At 37.6% G+C, this 22,620-nt stretch overlaps 1 protein-coding gene across 3 annotated transcripts in view; it reads right to left on the reverse strand.

The window, feature by feature from the left end:
- The window catches only part of RAB3GAP1 (RAB3 GTPase activating protein catalytic subunit 1), a 118,261-nt gene that overhangs the window by 72,830 nt on the left and 22,811 nt on the right, over positions 1 to 22,620 (reverse strand). For all 3 annotated transcript variants that reach the window (XM_055108546.2, XM_003822807.6, XM_003822808.6), the window contains exons 4-5: positions 5,974 to 6,106; positions 3,401 to 3,479 (exon numbers count right to left, since the gene is read on the reverse strand). In XM_055108546.2, the coding sequence (XP_054964521.1) occupies positions 3,401 to 3,479; positions 5,974 to 6,106 (212 nt within the window). The remainder of the gene's footprint in view (positions 1 to 3,400; positions 3,480 to 5,973; positions 6,107 to 22,620) is intronic.

Consider the following 22,620-nt stretch of genomic DNA (forward strand, 5'->3'; position numbering starts at 1 on the left):
AAAACTATATAGTGTTGAAGTTCAGAGAACTGGTCACCTCCACAAAAAGTCCAATTTTACTACGTTGATTTTAAAAATATTTTTAAAAGTAAATGGAAAGGTTACAAAAACCACCCTACTAACAAGTTATTTATATTAATATATAGAAAGGTTTCATTACTTCATTTAATATTTTGACCACAAACTATGTAACAGTGAGGAAATACATACCAAAAGGCTGAAATCATGTTAATAGCATTTAGATTTTGATAAACATACTAGGTGCCATTATCTTATTTGATCCTCATAACTACTCTGGAAGTGCATATTATTTATTATTCTTAGTTTACCAGTGTAGAAACAAACTACAAGAAATTAAGTAACTTGCCCAAAGTTGCAGAGATACTAAGTACCTGAGTTAGGAATTAAACCTAATTCAGTATGTAGCCAAACAGTAAGTAAGTGTTCAATTAATGTTGAATGAATGAATGCATACAAAGCTCATGCTCTGATACTATGCTGCCTTCTGATAAATTTAGTCACATTAAATGTATATATTCATATTTTAAAAGGCCAGAACGGAATGTGGAAGGATTAAATTAAATTTAATAGATATAATTATTACATTTCTTTTTTAGTTGTTTAAGTGAACAATTTTTAAAAGGTCATACTAAAAGAGGAATATTTATGAAACACTATCCCGTTTACCTGCATTTGCAAATAATTTTCTTTTTTTAAAGTGCTACACAGCCTATTTGCTATATGAAATGAAGAAAAAGATAAACACAGATTAATGTCATTTTCCCCTACCTTAGAATTCTTTAATTTAAAAAAATCAAAAGACCAATTGATAACAATAGAATAATTTCAAACCAGTATATAAACTTCCTTTAACTAGGTCTCCTTTCTTAAATATATACTCTTTACTAGGGCCATTTTGGTGGTAGTTTGTTCTAAGACCACTCCATCCAAAATAAATAAAGTTCACAGACACTTGGAATAACTGAAAAAGACAGAAGAGACCTTTTAAATGTGATGTAAATAGTCCCTCCTTATCTGTGGAAGGTAAGTTCCAAGACCCCTAGTGGATGCTTGAAACTGCAGATGGTATCAAAGCCTGTATGTACTGTTTTTTCCTATATATAGTACCAATAGAACAGTTACGACAATATTTTGTAATAAAAGTTATATAAATGTGGTCTCTCTCTCTCTCTCAAGATATCTTATTGTACCATACTCACCCTTCTTCTTGTGATTTGTCAATCCGATAACCAAGATGACTACTAAGTGCCTAAGGGGCAGGTAGTGTATACAATGTAGATACACTGGACAAAGGCATGATTCACTTCCAGGACAGAATGGCCCAAGACTTCACCATACTACTCAGAACAGCATGCAATTTAAAACTTGTTGTTTTTGCCTGAAATTTTCCATTTAATATTTTCAGACTACACTTGACCACAGGTAACTGAAACCGCAGAAAGCAAAACCACAGATAAGAGGGGTAAGATTGTACCTCTTACATTAATGTATCACATTTATAGTTTAGACACAGTGAGTTTTGATTTTATCACATAACAGATCAACATCCAACATATTGAGTTCATTTCAATATTCAATAATATGTATTAAAATTTCTATGATATTTAAATGTTCCATGCTTGTCATGAGACTACAGTTAAGCACTACCCTGGATTATGAAATACATTGTGCAGAAAAGATGAACCAGCAGGCCTGTGACCGCTATCCTTAAAAAAGCCTGCCTGCGGCCGGGCGCGGTGGCTCACGCCTGTAATCCCAGCGCTTTGGGAGGCCGAGGTGGGCGGATCACGAGGTCAGGAGATCGAGACCATCCTGGCTAACACAGTGAAACCCCGTCTCTACTAAAAATACAAAAAATCAGCTGCGTGTGGTGGTGGACACGTGTAGTCCCAGCTACTTGGGAGGCTGAGGGAGGAGAATGACATGAACCTGGGAGGCAGAGGTTGCAGTGAGCCGAGATCGCGCCACTGCACTCCAGCCTGGGCGACAGAGCGAGACTCTGTTTCACAAAAAAAGCCTGCTTGCAGAAAGGAAATCAGTATACTGAAGGGATATCTCCACTCCCATGTTTACTACAGCATTATTCACAATAACCAAGATATGGAATCAACCTAAGTACCCATCAGTAGATGAATGAATAAAGAAAATGTGGTACATATACACAATGTAATATTATTCAGCCATAAAAAAGAATGAAATCCTGTCATTTACAAGAGCATAGAAGGAACTGAAAGACATTTAAGTGAAATAAGCCAGGCACAGAAAGACAAGTATTGCACGTTTTCACTAATATGTGGGAGCTAAAAAAACAAACAAACTGAACTCACGGAGATAAGAGAATAGAATGATGTTAGTGTCTTATGGATAGTCATTTAAGTGTGTAAACATGGGTTAGAAGTGGGAAGCTGGGTAGAAGTTTTACAAGAAGATTTAAGATGGCCAGGAGGCTTAAAAAGGCTAGCTATGGGAGGTGATACAGAGTTGACATATCTCTAAGTAGAATTACCAGAGGCTTAGAAGGGTAATGGGGAGCAGGGCATAAAGAGGGGATGGTTAATGGGACAAAAATACACTTGGATAGAAAAAGTAAGATCTAGCATTCAGTAGCAAAATAGGGTGCCTATAGTTAACAATAATTTGTTGTATATGTCAAGATAAATAAAAGAATGGAATTGGAACGTTTAATTGGGGAATCCATCACCTCAAGCATTTATCATTTCTTTTGAAAAAAAGATAAATATGTACAACTATTACATATGTAAAACTACTATATATCCACAATAATTAAAAACAAAAAAAACTGAAAGAAAAAACAAACCAAAAAAATAAAAAAGAAAAGAAAAGCCTGCTTGCAAGGTTAACTCTTGGCCAACAGCTGGGAAATGGGATTTGGGGAGGGTTCTCACCATTCCCAGAACTGATTAAGCTGCTCACTAAGCCTAAATTGTTTATGCAAACAATGTAATTTATGCTGAACACCTGCTTTCCTTCTGGGAGCCTGAAATTTTGGTATATACCAGTTAAAGGGTGCTTATATGACCAGCCCCCTAATTAAAAACCTGGGGCACTGAGCCTCTAACACTGTCCCTGATAGACAATGTTTCACATACTTTGTCACAATTTGTTGCTGAGGGAACTGAGTACATCTTGCCTGACTCCATTAGGAAAGGATTCTTAAAAGCTTGTACTTCCTCTGGACTTTGCCTCATGTGTTTTTTCCCTTTGCAGATTTTGCCCTGTATCCTGTCTCTGCAATAAATCAGCTGCAATTAAATGCTGAGTCCTCTGAGTCTTCTTAGCAAATCACTGAACTTGGGGACAGTGTTGAGGTCCCCCGCAACACACATACTAAAAGATACTGAGTAAAAGATATACCTACCATCTTACCAGGCAATGTGCTCTTGGAGGAAAGTCATTATTCATACCCAGCAAATCTTGCATAGATTGTGGAATAACATCTACAAAAACATTTGATAATGAAAAAGTTAGTATGTTCATGATCAGGCAGAGTTTTATAACATGCTTTGAGGAAACACATGTCTTGCTAGATCATGCAGTTTTGATATTGCTTTAAGATTTATATCTAAAGATAGCTCTTGAGTACAGGGAGAGGGATTTCTCTCTCATTTTTTTTTCTTCAAATAAAAGTAGCCTATAAAAAAGACATATGCCACTCCCATGTTTAAAATATTTTTTTGCTTCTGAGTCACAACTCACACAATTCCTCACCCTTACCAGAAAGCTTTGTTTTATTTATTCTTCTTAGCCTGTCCGTGCCTCTACTTTTCTTCAACATTCTATTTAGAGATATGTCAACTCTGTATAACCTCCCATAGCAAGCCTTTTTAGGCCCCCTGTCCATCTTAAATGTTCTTGTAAAACTTCTACCTGGCTTCCCACTTCTAAACTATGTTTACACACTTAAATTACTATCCACGATAAGGTACTAACATAAAAGATCATTATACCCATAAATACATGACAAATTCAATGCATAAAAAATAGTATCCATTCACAAAAATAATTTTTGTTGTATAGCTATCATTGCTTAGCAGATCTATACTTTTTATTTTGCTAAAAGACTAAAGAGAATGCTATTGATTTGGTGCTTTTCAGACCAAAAGCAATAGACAATGCTGATAAAATAAATGATTAGTGCTCAAATCTCCTGACCTCTGATAATATAGTTTTAAATGCGTATCTGTAAAATTGAGCTGATGGTTTGGCTTGTAACTCCCACCATAAGTTACAGGCTCAATCACAACCAAATTAAAAGAAAACTGCACTTTATATGTACACTTGCAACAATGCCTTAACTAGCTTAAAATTCATTCACCTTTGGCTGGGCACAGTGATTCACGCCTGTAATCCCAGCACTTTGGAAGGCCGAGGCAGGTGGATCACCTGAGGTCAGGAGTTCAAGACCAGCCTGGTCAACACAGCAAAACCCTGTCTCTACTAAAAATACAAAAAATTAACTGGGTATGGTGATTGGTGCCTGTAATAACAGCAACTTTGGAAGCTGAGGCAGGAGATTTGCTTGAACCCGGGAGGCGGAGGTTGCAGTGAGCTGAGATCGCGCCATTGCCCTCCAGCCTGGACAACAAGAGTGAAACTCAGTCTCAAAAACAAACAAACAAAAAAATCATTCACCTTCATTGTACCACAGTCTCCTTTATCTATTCATCTCAGAGCACTGATTCTAAGCCTCTTTACTACAGCAGCTTTTCCTTGATGCATGATCTTCCCTTAAATTAACAGCACTTAAATTTTCGCTATCTTGAATAGCTTCCTTCATTAATTGGCAGAACGTTGAACCTGAAAATTGCTGGGCTATTATAAGACCTCCCAACAATTGCACACACTTCCCTCTTCCTCTTAAAGTTCTCATATTCACATTCTGGCTTAATTATTTTCTTTTGCTGTATAACTGCCTTCCATATATGTATATATGGTTAATGTTATCTGCCCTGGTTTATGAATCTGAATGCATATGTTATCTAATTGTTTTGTTTCTAAGAAGAATATACGTAATAGAAAAGGTAACAAAATTCTATTCCTACACAAGAAAAAGCACAGATTTTTTCAGGTCTGAGCTTACAAATGATAATCTGTTATGATCAGAAAAAATTTAACACATTCTACCTATTTATTTGCTTAGTGAATGAAGAAGGATATTTGACTGGCAGCTCCAAAGTTCATGTTTATTCAGTATCTTGCTCACTCACTGTTATGCACTAGTCTATCTAAGGACAGAAGATTTTGGATGATTTGACCTATTAACAATTATAGACACCATTTATTGAGTACCTGGCATGGGTCAGGTACTGAGATACTTGCTTATGTACAATTTCTCATTAAATCTTCACTTAGCCCTCCAGGTAGTATTACTTCATTTTACAACTGAGATAACTCAAGCTTAGATGGGGCAACTAACTAGCAAGTAGAAAAAATAAAATTTTAAACCACTTGTTTTGACTCCAAAATCTGGAGTAAATCCAAAATACTACCCTCTAATCAACAGATTTTCCTTTATTTGTAATCCTTCAAAGCCAAATTTACTTGCTTAATTCTCCTTCTCTAATCTCCCAATTAAAAGTGATCTTTTCTCCTCTGAATTCCAACAGAATTTTATCTGTCCTTCAGGATGCACTTATCACTTTCTACCTATTATGGTTACTTACTTATCTATCTTATCTTCCCTACAGGAATGTAGGGCTTGGAAGAGTACCTGGTACATGTTAGGTACTCAATAAATATGAGCTGATTTAATTAATTAAAAAATGAATGACACTGTAATTCATCCTCTATCTCAGATGTGGTGAAACAACTTTGCTTATGTAAAACAGTTCCAGAGAAACTGACACTATGGAAGAACACTAAATTAATAATTCAAAATTACAGCCACTCCTACAAATCAGAAGTTAATATTATTATATAGAAATAACTTACCCTCTAATAACTCATCCTTTCCTTCTTTATCAGTGGACTCTTGTACAAGATAATGATGAGTGACTGAGAACTTGAAGTCAGCAAAGGAAATTTCATCTGATTTCTCTTCCCATGTGCCAGAAGTAAATATACCCTATATGTACCAATAAAATGGCAAAATATTTACCTTAATCAATAGCTATCATTATATTTACTAATGACAGGGATATTTTCCCCTTTTTCTGCCCTATAAATATCCTCCATACAATCAAAGAAAAACATAAAAGTGAATGCAACCAAGAGAAAATTATTTTATAAATGATTTATCAGTGTTCCTTTAAAAAGAAATTTCTCCTAGAATATTAACGATCAAGTGACTTACAAAGATTAATAATTTTTTCCAAGATTCTCTATATAAAATCATGAACACATCACTATATATTAATAATACAGCATATAGCATTATTTGACACCAGAAATTGCTTCATAAAGAAGCAGTCTGCACAATCAATTTAAGTGGCATGACACCTGTAGCACTTATTTAACAGATTCCTGCTTCTTTATCAAGCTTTGGCATTCAAGTCTTTCCATGTGAACAGCAACTTCTTGAATGAAAAACATATATTAATTAAGAGTTCCAAAGAGCTCCTTACTTATACAGAACCCTAAGCATAAAAAAGGATTTTTCCCACAGAGCTTCTAATCTCCCATAGCTATTTTTTCCAATGGAGAGGTAAACAGTCATTACAGCATAGCACCACATAAGGCAGGAAATACCAACCAAGCAACTAGCCAAGCACAGATAGCCCCAAACTAGATTGAAAATATATAAGCAATTAATCTGTGAGTTACTATTTTAAAAATGTTTTCATGGCTATACCTAGTGTAAACATCTGAATTTTTATATATATTCCTGGAAAGATATTTATAATTCTAAATTAAATTAAATCTTATTTTAAGTGTCCTAAGTGTGTATTATTACGTAAGTACAACAAATATCAATCTTTTCATTAGTATTTGAACTGTCATGTATGATACACATCCAAAATCATAACCTTTTTATTATACTTTAAGTTCTGGGATACACATGCAGAACATGCAGGTTTATTACATAGCTATACACGTGCCATAGTGGTTTGCTGCAACCATCAACTTGTCATCTACATTAGGTATTTCTCCTAATGCTATCCCTCCCCTAGCCCTCCCCTCCTGCAACAGGTCCCAGTGTGTGATGCTTCCCTCCCTGTGTCCATGTGTTCTCACTGTTCAACTCACACTTATGAGTGAGAACATGCAGCATTTGGTTTTCTGTTCCTGTGTTAAGAGTGCTGAGAATGATGGTTTCCAGCTTCATCCATGTCCCTACAAAGGACATGAACTTATCCTTTTTTATGGCTGCATAGTATTCCATGGTGTATATGTGCCACATTTTCTTAATCCAGTCTGTCATTGATGGACATTTGGGTTGGTTCCAAGTCTTCGCTGTTGTGAACAGTGCTGCAATAAACATACATGTGCCTGTGTCTTTATAGTAGAATGATTTATAATCCTTTGGGTATATACCCAGTAATGGGATTGCTGAGGCAAGGAAATAAGAGAGGACACAAACAAATGGACAAACAGTCCATGCTCATGGATGGAAAGAATCAATACTATGAAAATGGCCACACTGCCCAAAGGAATTTATAGATTCAATGCTATCCCCATTAAGCTACCATTGGCTTTCTTCACAGAATTAGAAAAAACTAAATTTCACATGGAACCAAAAAAGCGCCCATATAGCCAAGACAATCCTAAGCAAAAAGAACAAAGCTGGAGGTATCACGCTGCCTGACTTCAAACTATATTACAAGGCTACAGTAACCAAAACAGCATGGTACTTGTACCAAAACAGATATATAGACCAAGGGAACAGAACAGAGGCGTCAGAAATAACACGACACATCTACAACCATCTGATCTTTGACAAACCTGACAAAAACAAGCAATGGGGAAAGGATTCCCTATTTAACAAATCGTGCTGGGGAAACTGGCTAGCCATATGCAGAAAACTGAAACTGGACCCCTTCCTTATACCTTATACAAAAATTAATTCAAGATGGATTAAAGACTTAAACATAAGACCTAAAACCATAGAAACCCTAGAAGAAAACCTAGGCATATTAGCAAAGACTTCTTGATTAAAATGCCAAAAGCAATGGCAACAAACACCAAAATTCACAAATGGGATCTAATTAAACTAAAGAGCTTCTGCACAGCAAAAGAAACTATTATCAGAGTGAACAGGCAACCTACAGAATGGGAGAAAAATTTTGCCATCTATCCATCTGACAAAGGGCTAATGGATCCAGAATCTACAAAGAACTTAAACAAATTTACAAGAAAAAACAACCCCATCAAAAAGTGGGCAAAGAATTTTAATTTTTTTTCTTTTCTTTTTTTTTTTTTTTTTTTTTTTTGAGATGGAGTCTCGCTCTGTCACCCAGGCTGGAGTGCAGTGGTGCGATATTGGTTCACTGCAACTTCCGCCTCCCAAGTTTAAGCGATTCTCCTGCATCAGTCTCCCATGTTGCTGGGATTACAGGCAAGCACCACCACGCCTGGCTAATTTTTGAATTTTCAGTACAGACAGGGTTTCACTATGTTGGCCAGGCTGGTCTTGAACTCCTGACCTCAAGTCATCTGCCCACCTCAACCTCCCAAAGGGCTGGGATTACAGGCATGAGCCACCACACCTGGCCAAAAATCATAATTTTTTTTGTGTGGGGTGGGTTTCTTTACCATGAGGTTGACCTGTGTTAAATCAAGGCATCAACTGCCTATACCAAAGTCTCAAGAGGCAGTAAGTAATACGATAATGTACATAAGAGCTTGTTTTGCTAGAAGAAATGCCCAATATAAAGCAGTTATGGCTAAAACTAGGTAAAAGAAAGTCCAGAAAAGGAGAGAGAAATCCCTTTTTCAAGTTTGCAGTAAATCTTTTTAAATGATACAGAGATACTGTCTGTCCCTAATTCTGGATTCCGGTACTATTGTCAACCTTAACCAACAACTATCTAGAGGAAGATCTGATTGTATTCAATAAAGACAAGGCATTCAAGTTCTGTCTCCAAAACAGACTCAACTGATAAACAACACTCTAACATCCCATATTCAATTCCATTAGGATATAGTCATTTGATACCAAGTTCCAGTAAGGCATGTATCTGCTATGCGAACCGAAATGACAATTCTAGTTCATCAAAACTGACCTAGTAATTCATTAAAAATTACCTTTGAGGATTCTAACCAGAAAATAAAGAGATAAATGTATAGATTTAAAAGAAAACTGTCCCTATTCACAGATTACCTGATCATGTATGTAGAATATCCAAAAGAATCTACAAACAAATGACTAAAACTGATGAGTTTACAAAGTTATGAAATTCAAGGTCAATATATAATAACCATCTGTATTTTTATATACTAGCAACAAATGCTTGGAAAGAGAAAGTTTTAAAAATACCTTACTACAATTAAAAAAAGAAATTATCTAGGAATAAACTTAATGAAAGATGAGCAAAAACTCTACCTAAAAAATACTTCAAAACATTGCAGAGAGATATTAAAGACCTAATAGAGATACATCACATACATGGATTGAAAGATAAAACACTGTGAACACACCAGTTCTCCCCAAGTTAATCTATATATTCAACATGATCCCAATCAAAACATCAGCAACAGGCATTTTGTAGAAATTGACAAGTTGATTTTAAAACTAATATGAAAATCCAAAGAACCTAGAACAGCTAAAATAATTTTGATGAATAAGTATACTACCTGATTTTAACACTTACTTTGCTACAATAATTAAGACAGTATAGTATAGGCATAAAGACAGACAAACAGATCAATGAAATAGAGTCCAGAAATAACATTCGCACTTACACTTGACTTCACAACAGAGGTGCTACTGGAATTCAGGGGGGAAATAATAGTCTTTTCAACAAATGGTGCTGGAATAATTAAATATTCACATGGAAGAAAACATGAGAATATCTTGGGATCTTGCAAATACCTTGGGATAGGCAAAGATTCCTTTGACCAGACACAAAAAGCACTAACAATAAAATTAAAAATAGAGAAAATGAACTTCATCTAAATAAAATTTGTGCTTATCAAAAGACACAGTTAAGAAAACGATTAGGTGGCTGGGCACAGTGGCTCACACCTGTCATCTCAGCTCTTTGGGAGGTCCATCAGGGAGGATCACTTGAAGTCAGAAGTTCGAGACCAGCTTGGGCAACAAGACCCTGTCTCTACAAAATAATTAGCTAGGCATGGTGGTGTGCACCTGTAGTCTCAGCTACTTAGGGAGGCTAAGGCAGGAGGATCACTTGAGACCAAGAGTTTAAGGCTGCAGTGAGCTATGATTGTACCACTGCACTCCAGCCTGGGTGACAAAGCAAGACCCTATCTCTAAGAAAAAAGAAAAAAAAAAAAAAAAAGATTAGGGGAAGCAATGGACTACAGGAAAAACAAAATACATACCTGAAAAAGCACTTGCAACCAGGATATATGAGGATAATAAAAAAAATGAACAATCCAAATTTTTTAATGAGCAAAAGACTTGAATAGACAGCAGAAAGCGCTATGAATGACCAATAAACAGTAATTCTGATTAATTACCAGATGACTACTCACTATCAATAGTCATCAGTGAAATGCAAACTAAAACCACAATGAGATTCCATTTCACACCCAACAGAATGACTAAATATAAAAATCTGACAATGCCAAGTGTCACAGAGAACACAGAGGAACTTGAAATCTCATGCACGGTTAAGAGCATAAAATGATAAAACACTTTAGAAAAGAATTTGCCAGTTTTTAATAAAAGTAAACATGTAACTACCCTAAGACCTAGCAACTCCACTCCTAAGAATATACCCAAAGAAAGGAAAGCAGATATCTACAGAATTCTCTAGAGAAGCTTTGATAATAATAATCCAGAAATGGAGACAATTTAAATGCCCACCAACAGGAGAAAGGATAGTGTATTGTGGTATAGTTATAGAATAAAAAGAATCATACATACTATATGGGTGAATTTTTAAAACATCATGTTCAGCAAAAAAGTTAGATACGAAGAGTGCATACTGTATGAGTCTATCTATAAAAAGCTCAAGAACAGGAAAAACTAAAATATACAGTGAAAGAAGTCAAAACTGTGGTTACCTCTGGGATTGAGAAACAAGCAATCTTTCTGGGATAACAAAAATGTTCTACATTTTGATATGAATGGTGGTAACATGGGTATGTACATTTGTTAAAACAATTACATACATGAGTTCTGTAAACTTCACTGTGTATAAATCATAACCCAACAAATAAAAAATTCAATAAAATATCCCTTAAAAATGAGATAAAGAAGCAGTGGAAAAATAACTTCTGAGGAAAATGTGAGGGTTGGTGAGAGGAAGATGCTCTTTTTCCTAAAGAAAACACAGTAATGGCAATTATGTAACAACAGCATGGTACTAATCATCACAATTTGGCACCAACCATCCTTTCCACTTATCTTTCAACCTACTCAATAAACATTAGGTAACTAAGATAGAGTCTAAGCCATAACTTTGGAGGGCCAAAGACCTCAGTAAGATAAAGATCACTGCCTTAATTAAGCCCTTCACAATATGTTTCCTGGACTGTTTTAATAGCCTTCCATCCTTCTTCCACGTGGTTATCTTCCTAAAATACAAATCTGCTATTGTTCCCTCCTCCACTTAAAATATTCAACAGCTTTCCATAATCTGTAACAGTGACCTCTATCAGTAAAAATCTGATTATACACCTCCATATATTTTTATTTCCAATTATGTATTATAGTATTACACATATTGTATAAAAATTTTTAAAACCTGACATTAAAAGGATATAAAAATGTAACATAATTAGAAGTTATAATACACAAATGTTTCAACACGAGCACCTCCAAGATAGCCAAGTTTCTCACATTGGTGGAAATACAAAGCTTACAGATCTGACCCTTTTCCTTTCCAGTTTTACCCCTACAGCTACCTTCCATCTTCCTTGTATTACAATTATGCCTAACAACTTGTTTTTCCCCAGAGGTGTGCTTTCTTTATACACCTGTGCATAGGCTATTCCTACTGCTCTTCTCTACTTCATTCTTTCAGTATACTTTTAACTCATTCTTCAAAACTCAACCTAAATATTAATTCCTATAGAAAATCTGCCTTTGATTATTTTCAAACAGTTAGTGATTATTTCTCAGCATCTTGTTCAAATACAAGAACGATACCTTATTCTAATTATTTATTTACATGTCTATTTCTCCCCTAGATTGTGAAAAGCGAAGACTATTGTTCTATTTATCTTTGCAGCCCCGGTACTTAACAGTATCTACATGCTTAATATGTATTTAGGGAGTCACCTTTGTTCAGTATTAATAATAACCCCTGTAACTTCCAAAGGTACTAGAAAATATTTCCTAACCAGTATGTTAACCAGTAACATACTGGATATCCATATATTTCAGTAATATATACACTGTGATCTAACAAGCTGAAATAGCAAACAACCCCATCCAAAAGGTATTCCTATGTCTTGAACTGCTGCAACAACTAGATAACCACATGCAAAAGAATAAAGTTGGATCCTTTTCTTACTCTAGACTTAAAAATTAACTAAAAATGGTTTGCAGATCTAAATATAAGAGCTAAAACTATAGATACCATCAAGAAAGTAAAAGGATGACTCACAATGATACATGCTACAATATAGAGAACGGAAGAAGATGTTTGCAAATTATGTACCCCATGGGGACTTGTATCCAGAATATATAAAGAACTCTTACAACTGGATAAGGAGAAGACAACCCAAATTGATTATTGTTTTTATTTTCTGAGAGGGAGTTTCGCTCTTGTTGCCCAGGCTGGAGTGCAATGGAGTGATCTCGGCTCATTGCAACCTCTGCCTCCCGGGTTCAAGCAATTCTCCTGCCTCAGCCTCCCAAGTAGCTGGGATTACAGGCATGTGCCACAACATCTGGCTCATTTTTTAATTTTTAGTAGAGACAGGGTTTCACCATGTTGGTCAGGCTGGTCTTGAACTCCTAACCTCAGATGATTCACCCGCCTTGGCCTCCCTAAGTGCTGGGATTACAGGCATGAGCCACCGCACCCGGTCAACAACCCAAATTTAAAATGGGCAAAGGACCTGAAAAGACATTTCTCTAAAAAAGGTATACTAACAGCCAATAAAAACATCAAAAGATGTTCAACATCATCAGCCATTAGAAAAATGCAAATCAAAACCACAATGAGATACTACTTCATATCTACTAGGATGGCTATAATTAAAAAAAAAAAACAAAAAACCGTGTTGGGTACAGTGGCTGACGCCTATAATCCCGGTACTTTGAGAGGCTTAGGCAGGAGGATTGCTTGAGGCCAAGAGTTTAGGACCAGCCTGAGTAACAATGACACTCCATCCCTAACTGAAAAAAAAAAAAAAATTTTTTTTTTTTAATGTGTTGGTACATGCCTATAGTTCTACCTACTTGGAAGGCTGAGGCAGGAGGATCACTTGAGACCCAGGAGTTTGAGGTTACAGTAAACTATGATTGTAGCACTGCAATTCAGCCTGGGCAACAGAGCAAGACCTTGCCTCTAAAAAATAAAAATAAAAGTAACAAGTGTTTCTCAGGAGTCTTATACATGGCTGGTAGAAATGTAAAATGAAAGAGCCACTCTGGAAAACAGTCTGACAGGTCCTCAAAAGGTTAAAAACAAACATAGGATCTAGAAATTCTACTCCTAGATATACAGCTAAAAGAAATAAAAACATGTCCACACAAAAACTTAATGCGATGAATGCTCATAGCATTACTCACAGTAACCAAAAGGTGGAAACAACTCAAATTCCCATCAATAGTCAAAGATAAATGTGGTATACCCCTACGATGGAATATTATTCAGCAATGAAAAGCAATCAGCCCTCCATATCTGCAGATTCCACATCCTTAGATTCAACCAACTGTGGGTTGAAAATATTCAGAAAAAAAACCCATCAATACAACAATTTAAAATAATATATATGTATTTTTAAAATACAGTATACCTACTATTTATACAACATTTGCATTGTACTAGGTATCATAAGTAATCTAGAGAGGATTTAAAATATATGGGATAATGTGTGTAGGCCATTTGCTAATATGCCATTTTATAAAAGGGACTTGAGCATCCAGGAATTTTGGTATCCACAACAGGGATAGGGGAATGGTGTCTTGGAACCAATCCCCCCAAGGATACCAAGGGATGACTACACTGATAAATGTTACAATATGACAAACCTGGAAAACATTATGTTAAGTGAAAGAAGCCAGTTACAAAAGTGTACATATTGGCCGGGCACGGTGGCTCACGCCTGTAATTCCAGCACTTTGGGAGGCCGAGGCAGGTGGATCACCTGAGGTCAGAAGTTTGAGACCAGCCTGACCAACATGGTGAAACCCCATCTCTACTAAAAATACAAAAATTACCTGGGCGTGGTGGCAGGTACCTGTAATCCCAGCAACTTGGGAGGCTGAGGCAGGAGAATCGTTTGAAACCAAGAGGCGAAGGTTGCACTGAGCTGAGATCGCACCATTGCACTCCAGCCTGGGTGACAGAGCAAGACTGTGTCTCAAAAAAAAAAAAAAGTGTGTGTATTATATGATTCCATTTATATGATATGTCCAGAACAGGCAAATATATATAGAGAGAAAGCAGGTTAGCTGTTGTGTAGGGTTAGGGGAAAATGGTAAGTGACTTCTAACAAGTATCGAGTTTCTTTAGGTGGTGGTGAAAATATTCTAAAATTCATTATGGTAATGGTTGACAACTCTATCAATATACTAAAGACCACTGAATTATATGCCTTAAATTGGTAAATTTTATGGTATATAAATTTTATTTCAATTAAAATCTTTATTTATTTATTTATTCATTCATTCATTCATTCATTCATTCATTCATTCATTGAGACAGAGTCTTGCTCTGTCACCCAGGCTGGAGTGCAATGTCATGATCTTGGCTCACTGCAACCTCCGCCTCCTGGGTTCAAGCAGTTCTCCCACCTCAGCCTCCTGATTAGCTGGGACTACAGGTGTGTGCCACCACACCTGGCTAATTTTTGTATTTTTAGTATAGATGGGGGCTTTACCATGTTGGCCAGGCTGGTCTTAAACTCCTGATCTCAAGTGATCCACCCGTCTCGGCCTCTCAAAATATTGGGGTTACAGATGTGAGCCACTGCACCCAGCCCAATTAAAAATAATTTACACTGAGAAGATTCTCTTTTAATCACAATATTTTGTATCTGTCTACTCTGTCTTAAAAGAACCCAGGCGGTTTATAATCCGAATGTGCAGAAATCTTTAAAAATAAAGAATACTCACTGAGCATTTCATCTATTTCTGGAATAATATAAATCAAATGTTTCTTTAGTCACAAGTAACCCTAGAACTATACATTTTTCAAGCAGCTTTCCTAAAACAAACATGCAATTATGCTCACAAAGTTGCATGCAAATAAAAACCTAGCTCTCAATTCCAACAGATATCTGGTCTGCTGGTGACCACAAACAATAATCCCAAAAGACAGCAAAAGTGTGGAAGAACACTTTTAATCTAGAAGGCTGACTTTCCTCTCACCATTCATATTGTTATGGAGATTTGCTATATATATATATACACACACACACACATATATACACACATATACACACACATATATACATACACACACACACACACACACACACACATATATATATATATATTTTTTTTTGAGACGGAGTCTTGCTGTGTCACCCAGGCTGGAGTGCAGTGGCGCAATCTCGGCTCACTGCAAGCTCCACCTCCCAGGTTCACGCCATTCTCCTGCCTCAGCCTCCCGAGTAGCTGGGACTACAGGCACCCACCACCACGCCCGGCTAATGGAGATTTGCTACTTTAAGGAATTCTTCTCTGCTGTGACATGGATATAATATGTAATATGGTCTTAACACTAATGAACGTTTGCTTCATGGCAAAATTTCCAGCTCAGTATATGTATTATGCAGACATGGATATAGATATTTTGATCATGACAATTTGGGATTAATAAATAGTTTCTAATCATTGAACAAAAACAACGCAGTCATCTAGATACATTCCACTCTATACAGGTGGCCTGGCTGGCCTTCAGCCTGGATCAAGATCATCCCACTAAAAGCACAAAAGCACAGAAAGGAATGATATCGAGGCTCAGTCCAAAAGCTCTTTTGTACGCAACTTTTGACTTTCATTCCACAGGGGAAATTCAGAAACAAAGGGGAACTTGAAATAGTCCTTCTTCAGTCACCAAGAACCACAATTCAACCAGAGAACATTCAACTACCTAAGAACTGTCATAGGAAGAGATCCTGAGCAAAAGGGACACAGCCAACTGTTAAGTGAAAAACCAGATCAAATGTAAGAAGAAATCCTCAGGGAAAAGAATTAGCCAGGTATTGATTCACGTAGGCATAAGGTACATTGGTTAACACAAATAAGCCTTCTTTAAAGGAAACAAGTACCATTTAGCATCATCTCGGGCACTCAGATCTAATAGGCACTTGGGCCTACCTTAGCAGTCAAAATCTATACTCCTTTCTGAGCCAGCCTGGCTTCATTTTAAGCCTGTGTGTTTTATTTCCTGATCTGACCTTCTCCTCTGTATATATGATCTTCTCATCTGCTCATAAGTATGTATCACATTTATGTATATCCACCAAGGATTTTAATTACTCCAATTGCATATACTTGAAGTTCATTATAAGTATTTTTTAAAGTAAAAGCAGACTGTATGAATTAATTTCCTGCTCTTCAAGAAAGGAACTCACTCACATCTACTAAGTACCTACTAAGCCAGATAATTCATGTGTGTATACCCCTGTGCATACAAAATTAAACTTACATGAGGTTAAGTATTAACCTCATTTTATAGATGAGAAAAGTTAAGAGACTGAAAAACCTGTCCCAGGTTACCAAACTATTAAGTGGTAAAATGATTTACCATCTCATTTACCAGTAGGGTAAGTGGACATGACTAAGGACATAATTAAAGACATGATTAAATGCCAGATAAGTAGGCCATCAGTAGATTCATGAAGAAAATTGGATCCCTGTTAGCTTTTAGGTAAGGTAAAACTGATAAGAAAGAACAGACGAGGATTTGGGGCAGGAAATTGAACAGCAAATTTAGGAAACAACCCAACTCAGCTAAAGTTCCCTATAGGGGAGTAGAGAAAAAAGGTGGAGAAATTAGAGACCTGACCATGGAAGCCTATGAATATCAGTCCTAGTTCAGACTACCCTGTAGGCAATGGAAAGCCATTGAAGGCTTCTGTGAAGTCTCATAATATAATGACAGCATTAGTTCAGGAGAATTCATCTGAACACACTAGAAGGAGAAAAACAAATGAGAAAGAGAAGGTAAGGAAGGGGAAAGCATGGAGAAGTAAGGAATAAAGACAATCAGAAAGTAGTATAGGGGCCAGGTGTGGTGGCTTAGTCCTGTAATTGCAGCACTTTGGGAGGCCAAGATGGGAGGATCACTGGAGCCCAGGAGTTCAAGACCATCCTGGACAACATGGTGAAACCACATTTCTGGCTGGGCGCAGTGGCTCACGCCTGTAATCCCAGCACTGTGGGAGGCTGAGGCAGGCAGATCACAAGGTCAAGAGATCGAGACCATCCTGGCCAACAGGGTGCAACTCTGTGTCTACTAAAAATAAAGAAAAAATTAGCCGGGCATGGTGGCGTGTGCCTGTAATCCCAGCTACTCAGGAGTCTGAGGCAGGAGAATTGCTTGAACCTGGGAAGCAGAGGTTGCAGTAAGCCAAGATCGTGCCACTGCACTCCAGCCTGGGCCACAGAGCGAGACTCTGTCTCAAAAAAAGAGAAACCACATTTCTACAAAAAAATAAAAAAATTAGTGAGGTGTGTTGGCACATGCCCGTGGTCCCAGCTACTCCAGAGGCTGAGGCAGAGGATCACTTGATTCCAGGAGGTCGAGGTTGCACTCCAACCTGGGCAACACAGCAACACTCTGTCAAAAGGAAAAGAAAGGAGAGGGAAGGAAAGGAAAGGGAAGGGAAGGGGAGGGGAGGGGAGGGGAGGGGAGGGGAGGGGAGGAAACTAATATAGCCCAGTGATTGAAGAAGGAAATAATGGGGGGATATTTGTCCTACCAGAATGTATAACAAATTTATAGTAATTAAAATAAAATGATATGTATATGGGAATAAACATTAATTCAGAATTCAGAAACAGATCCAAATACATATGGGAACTCAGTACATAATAAAGGGAACATATTCAATGGGACAGTTTGGAAAAGCTGGCTATCCAATAGCAAAACAAAAAACAAAAAGTTTCACTTCACTCACAAAAATTAATTCTAAGTAGAATATCTAACTGTTAAAAGAAAAAATCTTTCTTTAGAAGTACTAAAAAATAGAGAATTATAAATTTATCATAGTAAGGTCAAGAGACCCTTTCTACATACAGTATGAAATCTAGAAGTCATAAAGAACCTCACTACTGAGGAGCCCCTCTGCCCGGCCAGCCGCCCCGTCCGGGAGGGAGGTGGGGGGGTCAGCCCCCCGCCGGGCCAGCCGCCCCGTCGGGGAAGTGAGGGGCGCCTCTGCCCGGCCGCCCCTACTGGGAAGTGAGGAGCCCCTCTGCCCGGCCAGCCGCCCTGTCCGGGAGGGAGGTGGGGGGTCAGCCCCCCGCCCGGCCAGCCGCCCCGTCCGGGAGGGAGGTGGGGGGGGGTCAGCCCCCCGCCCGGCCAGCCGCCCCGTCCGGGAGGTGAGGGGCGCTTCTGCCCGGCCGCCCCTACTGGGAAGTGAGGAGCTCCTCTGCCCACCACCCCATCTGGGAGGTGTACTCAACAGCTCATTGAGAACGGGCCATGAAGACAATGGCGGTTTTGTGGAATAGAAAGGGGGGAAAGGTGGGGAAAAGATTGAGAAATCGGATGGTTGCTGTGTCTGTGTAGAAACAGGTAGACATGGGAGACTTTTCATTTTGTTCTGTACTAAGAAAAATTCTTCTGCCTTGGGATCCTGTTGATCTGTGACCTTACCCCCAACCCTATGCTCTCTGAAACATGTGCTGTATCCACTCAGGGTTGAATGGATTAAGGGCGGTGCAAGATGTGCTTTGTTAAACAGATGCTTGAAGGCAGCATGTTCGTTAAGAGTCATCACCACTCCCTAATCTCAAGTACCCAGGGACACAAACACTGCGGAAGGCCGCAGGGTCCTCTGCCTAGGAAAACCAGAGAACTTTGTTCACTTGTTTATCTGCTGACCTTCCCTCCACTATTGTCCTGTGACCCTGCCAAATCCCCCTCTGCGAGAAACACCCAAGAATGATCAATAAAAAAAAAAAAAAAAAGAACCTCACTACTTAAAAATATAAACTCTTGTTACATTACATATAAAAATCAAAATGGATCAAAGGTCTAAACATAAGAGCTAACAACTATAAATCTCTTAGAAGTAAACAGGGGAAATCCTTCATAACATCTGAATTTGCAATTATTTCTTGGACAGGACACCAAAAGCACAGGCAACAAAAGAAAAAATAAAATGAATTTCATCAAAATTAAAAACTTTTGTGCATCAAGTACACTATCAACAGAGTGAAAAGGCAACCCATGAATGGGAGAAAATATTTGTAAGTCATATATCACATAAGGGATTAATATAGAATATATAAAGAACTCTTACAACTCGACAACAAAAGAAATAACCCAATTGTAAAAATAGGCAAAGGACTTCAATAAACATTTCTCCAAAGAACATAGACAAATAGGCAATAAGAACAGGAAAAGATGCTCAACATCACTAATTATTGGAGAAATGCAAATCAAAACCACAACCACTTCATACTCATTAGAATAATCATTATTTTTTTGGAAAAAAAAAAAAAAAGAAAGAAAGAAACACCAGGAAATAACAGTGTAGAAATTGGAGCCCTTGAGCATTGCTGGTGAGAATGTAAACTGCTACAGCCACTGTGGAAAACGTGATGGTTCCTCAAAAAATTGAAGAGTTACTATAGGACCCAACAATTCCACTTCTGATTGTATACCCAAAATAAGTCACACCAGCAGTTTCTTGGGGATTTTTTTGGTAGAGATAGGGTCTCGCTATGTTACCCAGGCTGGTCTCAAACTCCTGGCCTCAAGTAATCTTCCTGCCTGGGCCTCCCAAAATGCTGGGATTACAGGCATGAGCCACCATGCCCAGCCTACACAAAGGAACCGAAAGCAAGTAGAACAGAAACTTGTAAAACACATGTTCACAGTAGCATTATTCGCAATAGTCTATAGAAGCAACAGATGACAGATGAATGAATGGATTTGTTGTTGTTGTTGTTGTTGTTGTTGAGATGGAGTCTTGCTCTGTCGCCCAGGCTGGAGTGGAGTGGCTCAATCTCATCTCACTGCAACCTCCACCTCCCAGGTTCAAGCGATTCTCCTGTCTCAGCCTCCTGAGTAGCTGGGACCACAGGCGTGAGCCACCATGCCTGGCTAATTTTTCTATTTTTAGTAGAGATGTGGTTTCATCATGTTGGCCAGGCTGGTGTCAAACTCCTGACCTCAGGTGATCCACCCGTCTTGGCCTCCCAAAGTGCTGGGATTACAGGCATGAGCCACTGTGCTTGGCCAAGGAATGGATTTTAAAATGTGGTATATACATATAATGGAATATTATTCAGCCTTCAAAAGGAATGAAATTCTGACACGTTACAACATGAATGAACCTTGAAGATATTACTTCATGTTTCATGTTAAGTGAAACATGTCAGACACAAAAGGACAAATACTGTATGATGCCACTTATGTGAGGTTGTTATTGTTTAATGGGTAGAGTTTGGGATGATAAAAAAGTTCTAGATGTGGATGATGGTAATGATTGCACAACAATGTGAATATATTTAATGCCACTGAACTATACATTTAAAAATGGTAAATTTTATATGATGTACTTTGCCACAGTAAAAATATATATAAACTCTTGTGAAGCATAAGACATTCAAAGAAAAATGACAGATGAGGGAAAATATCTGCAACCCACAGAGTCAACATTCATAAAAATATAAAAGCCCTTGTGCAATCCAATGAGACAGTAGAAAATTGGTCAGCATATCCAACATGCCATCAAAAAGGAAATTCTAATATCTAATGAACACTAATGAATGCTCAATCTCATGAGTGCTCAAGAAAATATAAATAAAAATGAGATAGTTTTAGTCTGTTATATTAGAAAAAATATAATGAAAATAAACAGTGTGGACAGAGTGAGGATATGGGTGCTTTCATATACCATAAGTGGAAAAAGTATAAATGCAGTCAACTATTTTGGCAGAAAACATGGCTGTATTTATCAAAAATAAGAATCATGTCCTCTCTGACCGAGTAATTCCACTTTTAGAAATCTGTTACAGAAGGCCAGGCACGGTGGCTCACGCCTGTAATCCCAGCACTTTGGGAGGCTGAGGCGGGTGGATCAGCAGGTCAGATCGAGACATCCTAGCTAACATTGTGAAACCCTGTCTCTACTAAAAATAGAAAAATTAGCTGGGAGTGGTGGCACACGCCTGTAATCCCAGCTACTCAGGAGGCTGAGGCAGGAGAATCACTTCAACGCAGGAGGCGGAGGCTGCAGTGAGCTGAGATTGCACCACTGCACTACAGCCTGGTGACAGAGTGAGACCCCGTCTCAAAAAAAAAAAGAAATCTGTTACAGAAATATTCATACAAATATGCAAGACTATTCACAAGGAGATTGGTGGGCTCAAATGAAAATGCCTACAGAGACTGACACTCTGTGACCACACAATGAAATAAAAAAGTTTTTGATCCTATGACTCCCACGAATTTTAGTTCCTCACTCTCAAATGAGTAGATAGAGATTGTCAGATATTTGAGGAAAACCCCCATATGAAGGAAATAGTGACCCCCCCCAAAAAAAGGCAAATATAAAAAAAAATTAAAAAAAAAAAAGGCAAACATGCAAGAGTATGTAGAACAATGCTTACCACCACAGTACCTTAACTGCAAAAACTGGAAAGTAAATATTCTTCAATAGGAATATGTATAAACACATTATGATAATCATACAACAGACTACAAAGCAAGAATTAAAGTAACAATAGATGTTTATGTCCTATCTTGCAAACATGCCAAGATACAGTTTTTAAAAAAAGATAACTGTAATAAAAAGTTACTCATCTTTTTTTTCAAGGTATAATGTGCACACATGGAACTGTTAAAAGTTGTTCTGAAAAGTAGATGAATGGAGAAGTGATGAGGAAGGGACTATCACTTTTTTATACATATGCATCATTTGGTGTGGTTACATTATTTTTGTAATTAAAGGTCTCTAAAATTTTTTAATGAAAGAATTTGTTACTCAAAAAGTAGAAAAGAAAGAACAAGGGAAACAGCGGGGACTGGCTCCACAGGACAGCCTTCTAGGCCCTTAGACAGATACCTTGCCCCAAAATATTTCCCCATATAAAGTGTTTACTTAACTTTTCTTACATTTTACTGAAATTCCAGAAGCATTTTTTTTTTAAAC

The sequence above is a fragment of the Pan paniscus genome, chromosome 13 (assembly GCF_029289425.2).
Source record: "Pan paniscus chromosome 13, NHGRI_mPanPan1-v2.0_pri, whole genome shotgun sequence".
NCBI lineage: Eukaryota > Metazoa > Chordata > Mammalia > Primates > Hominidae > Pan > Pan paniscus.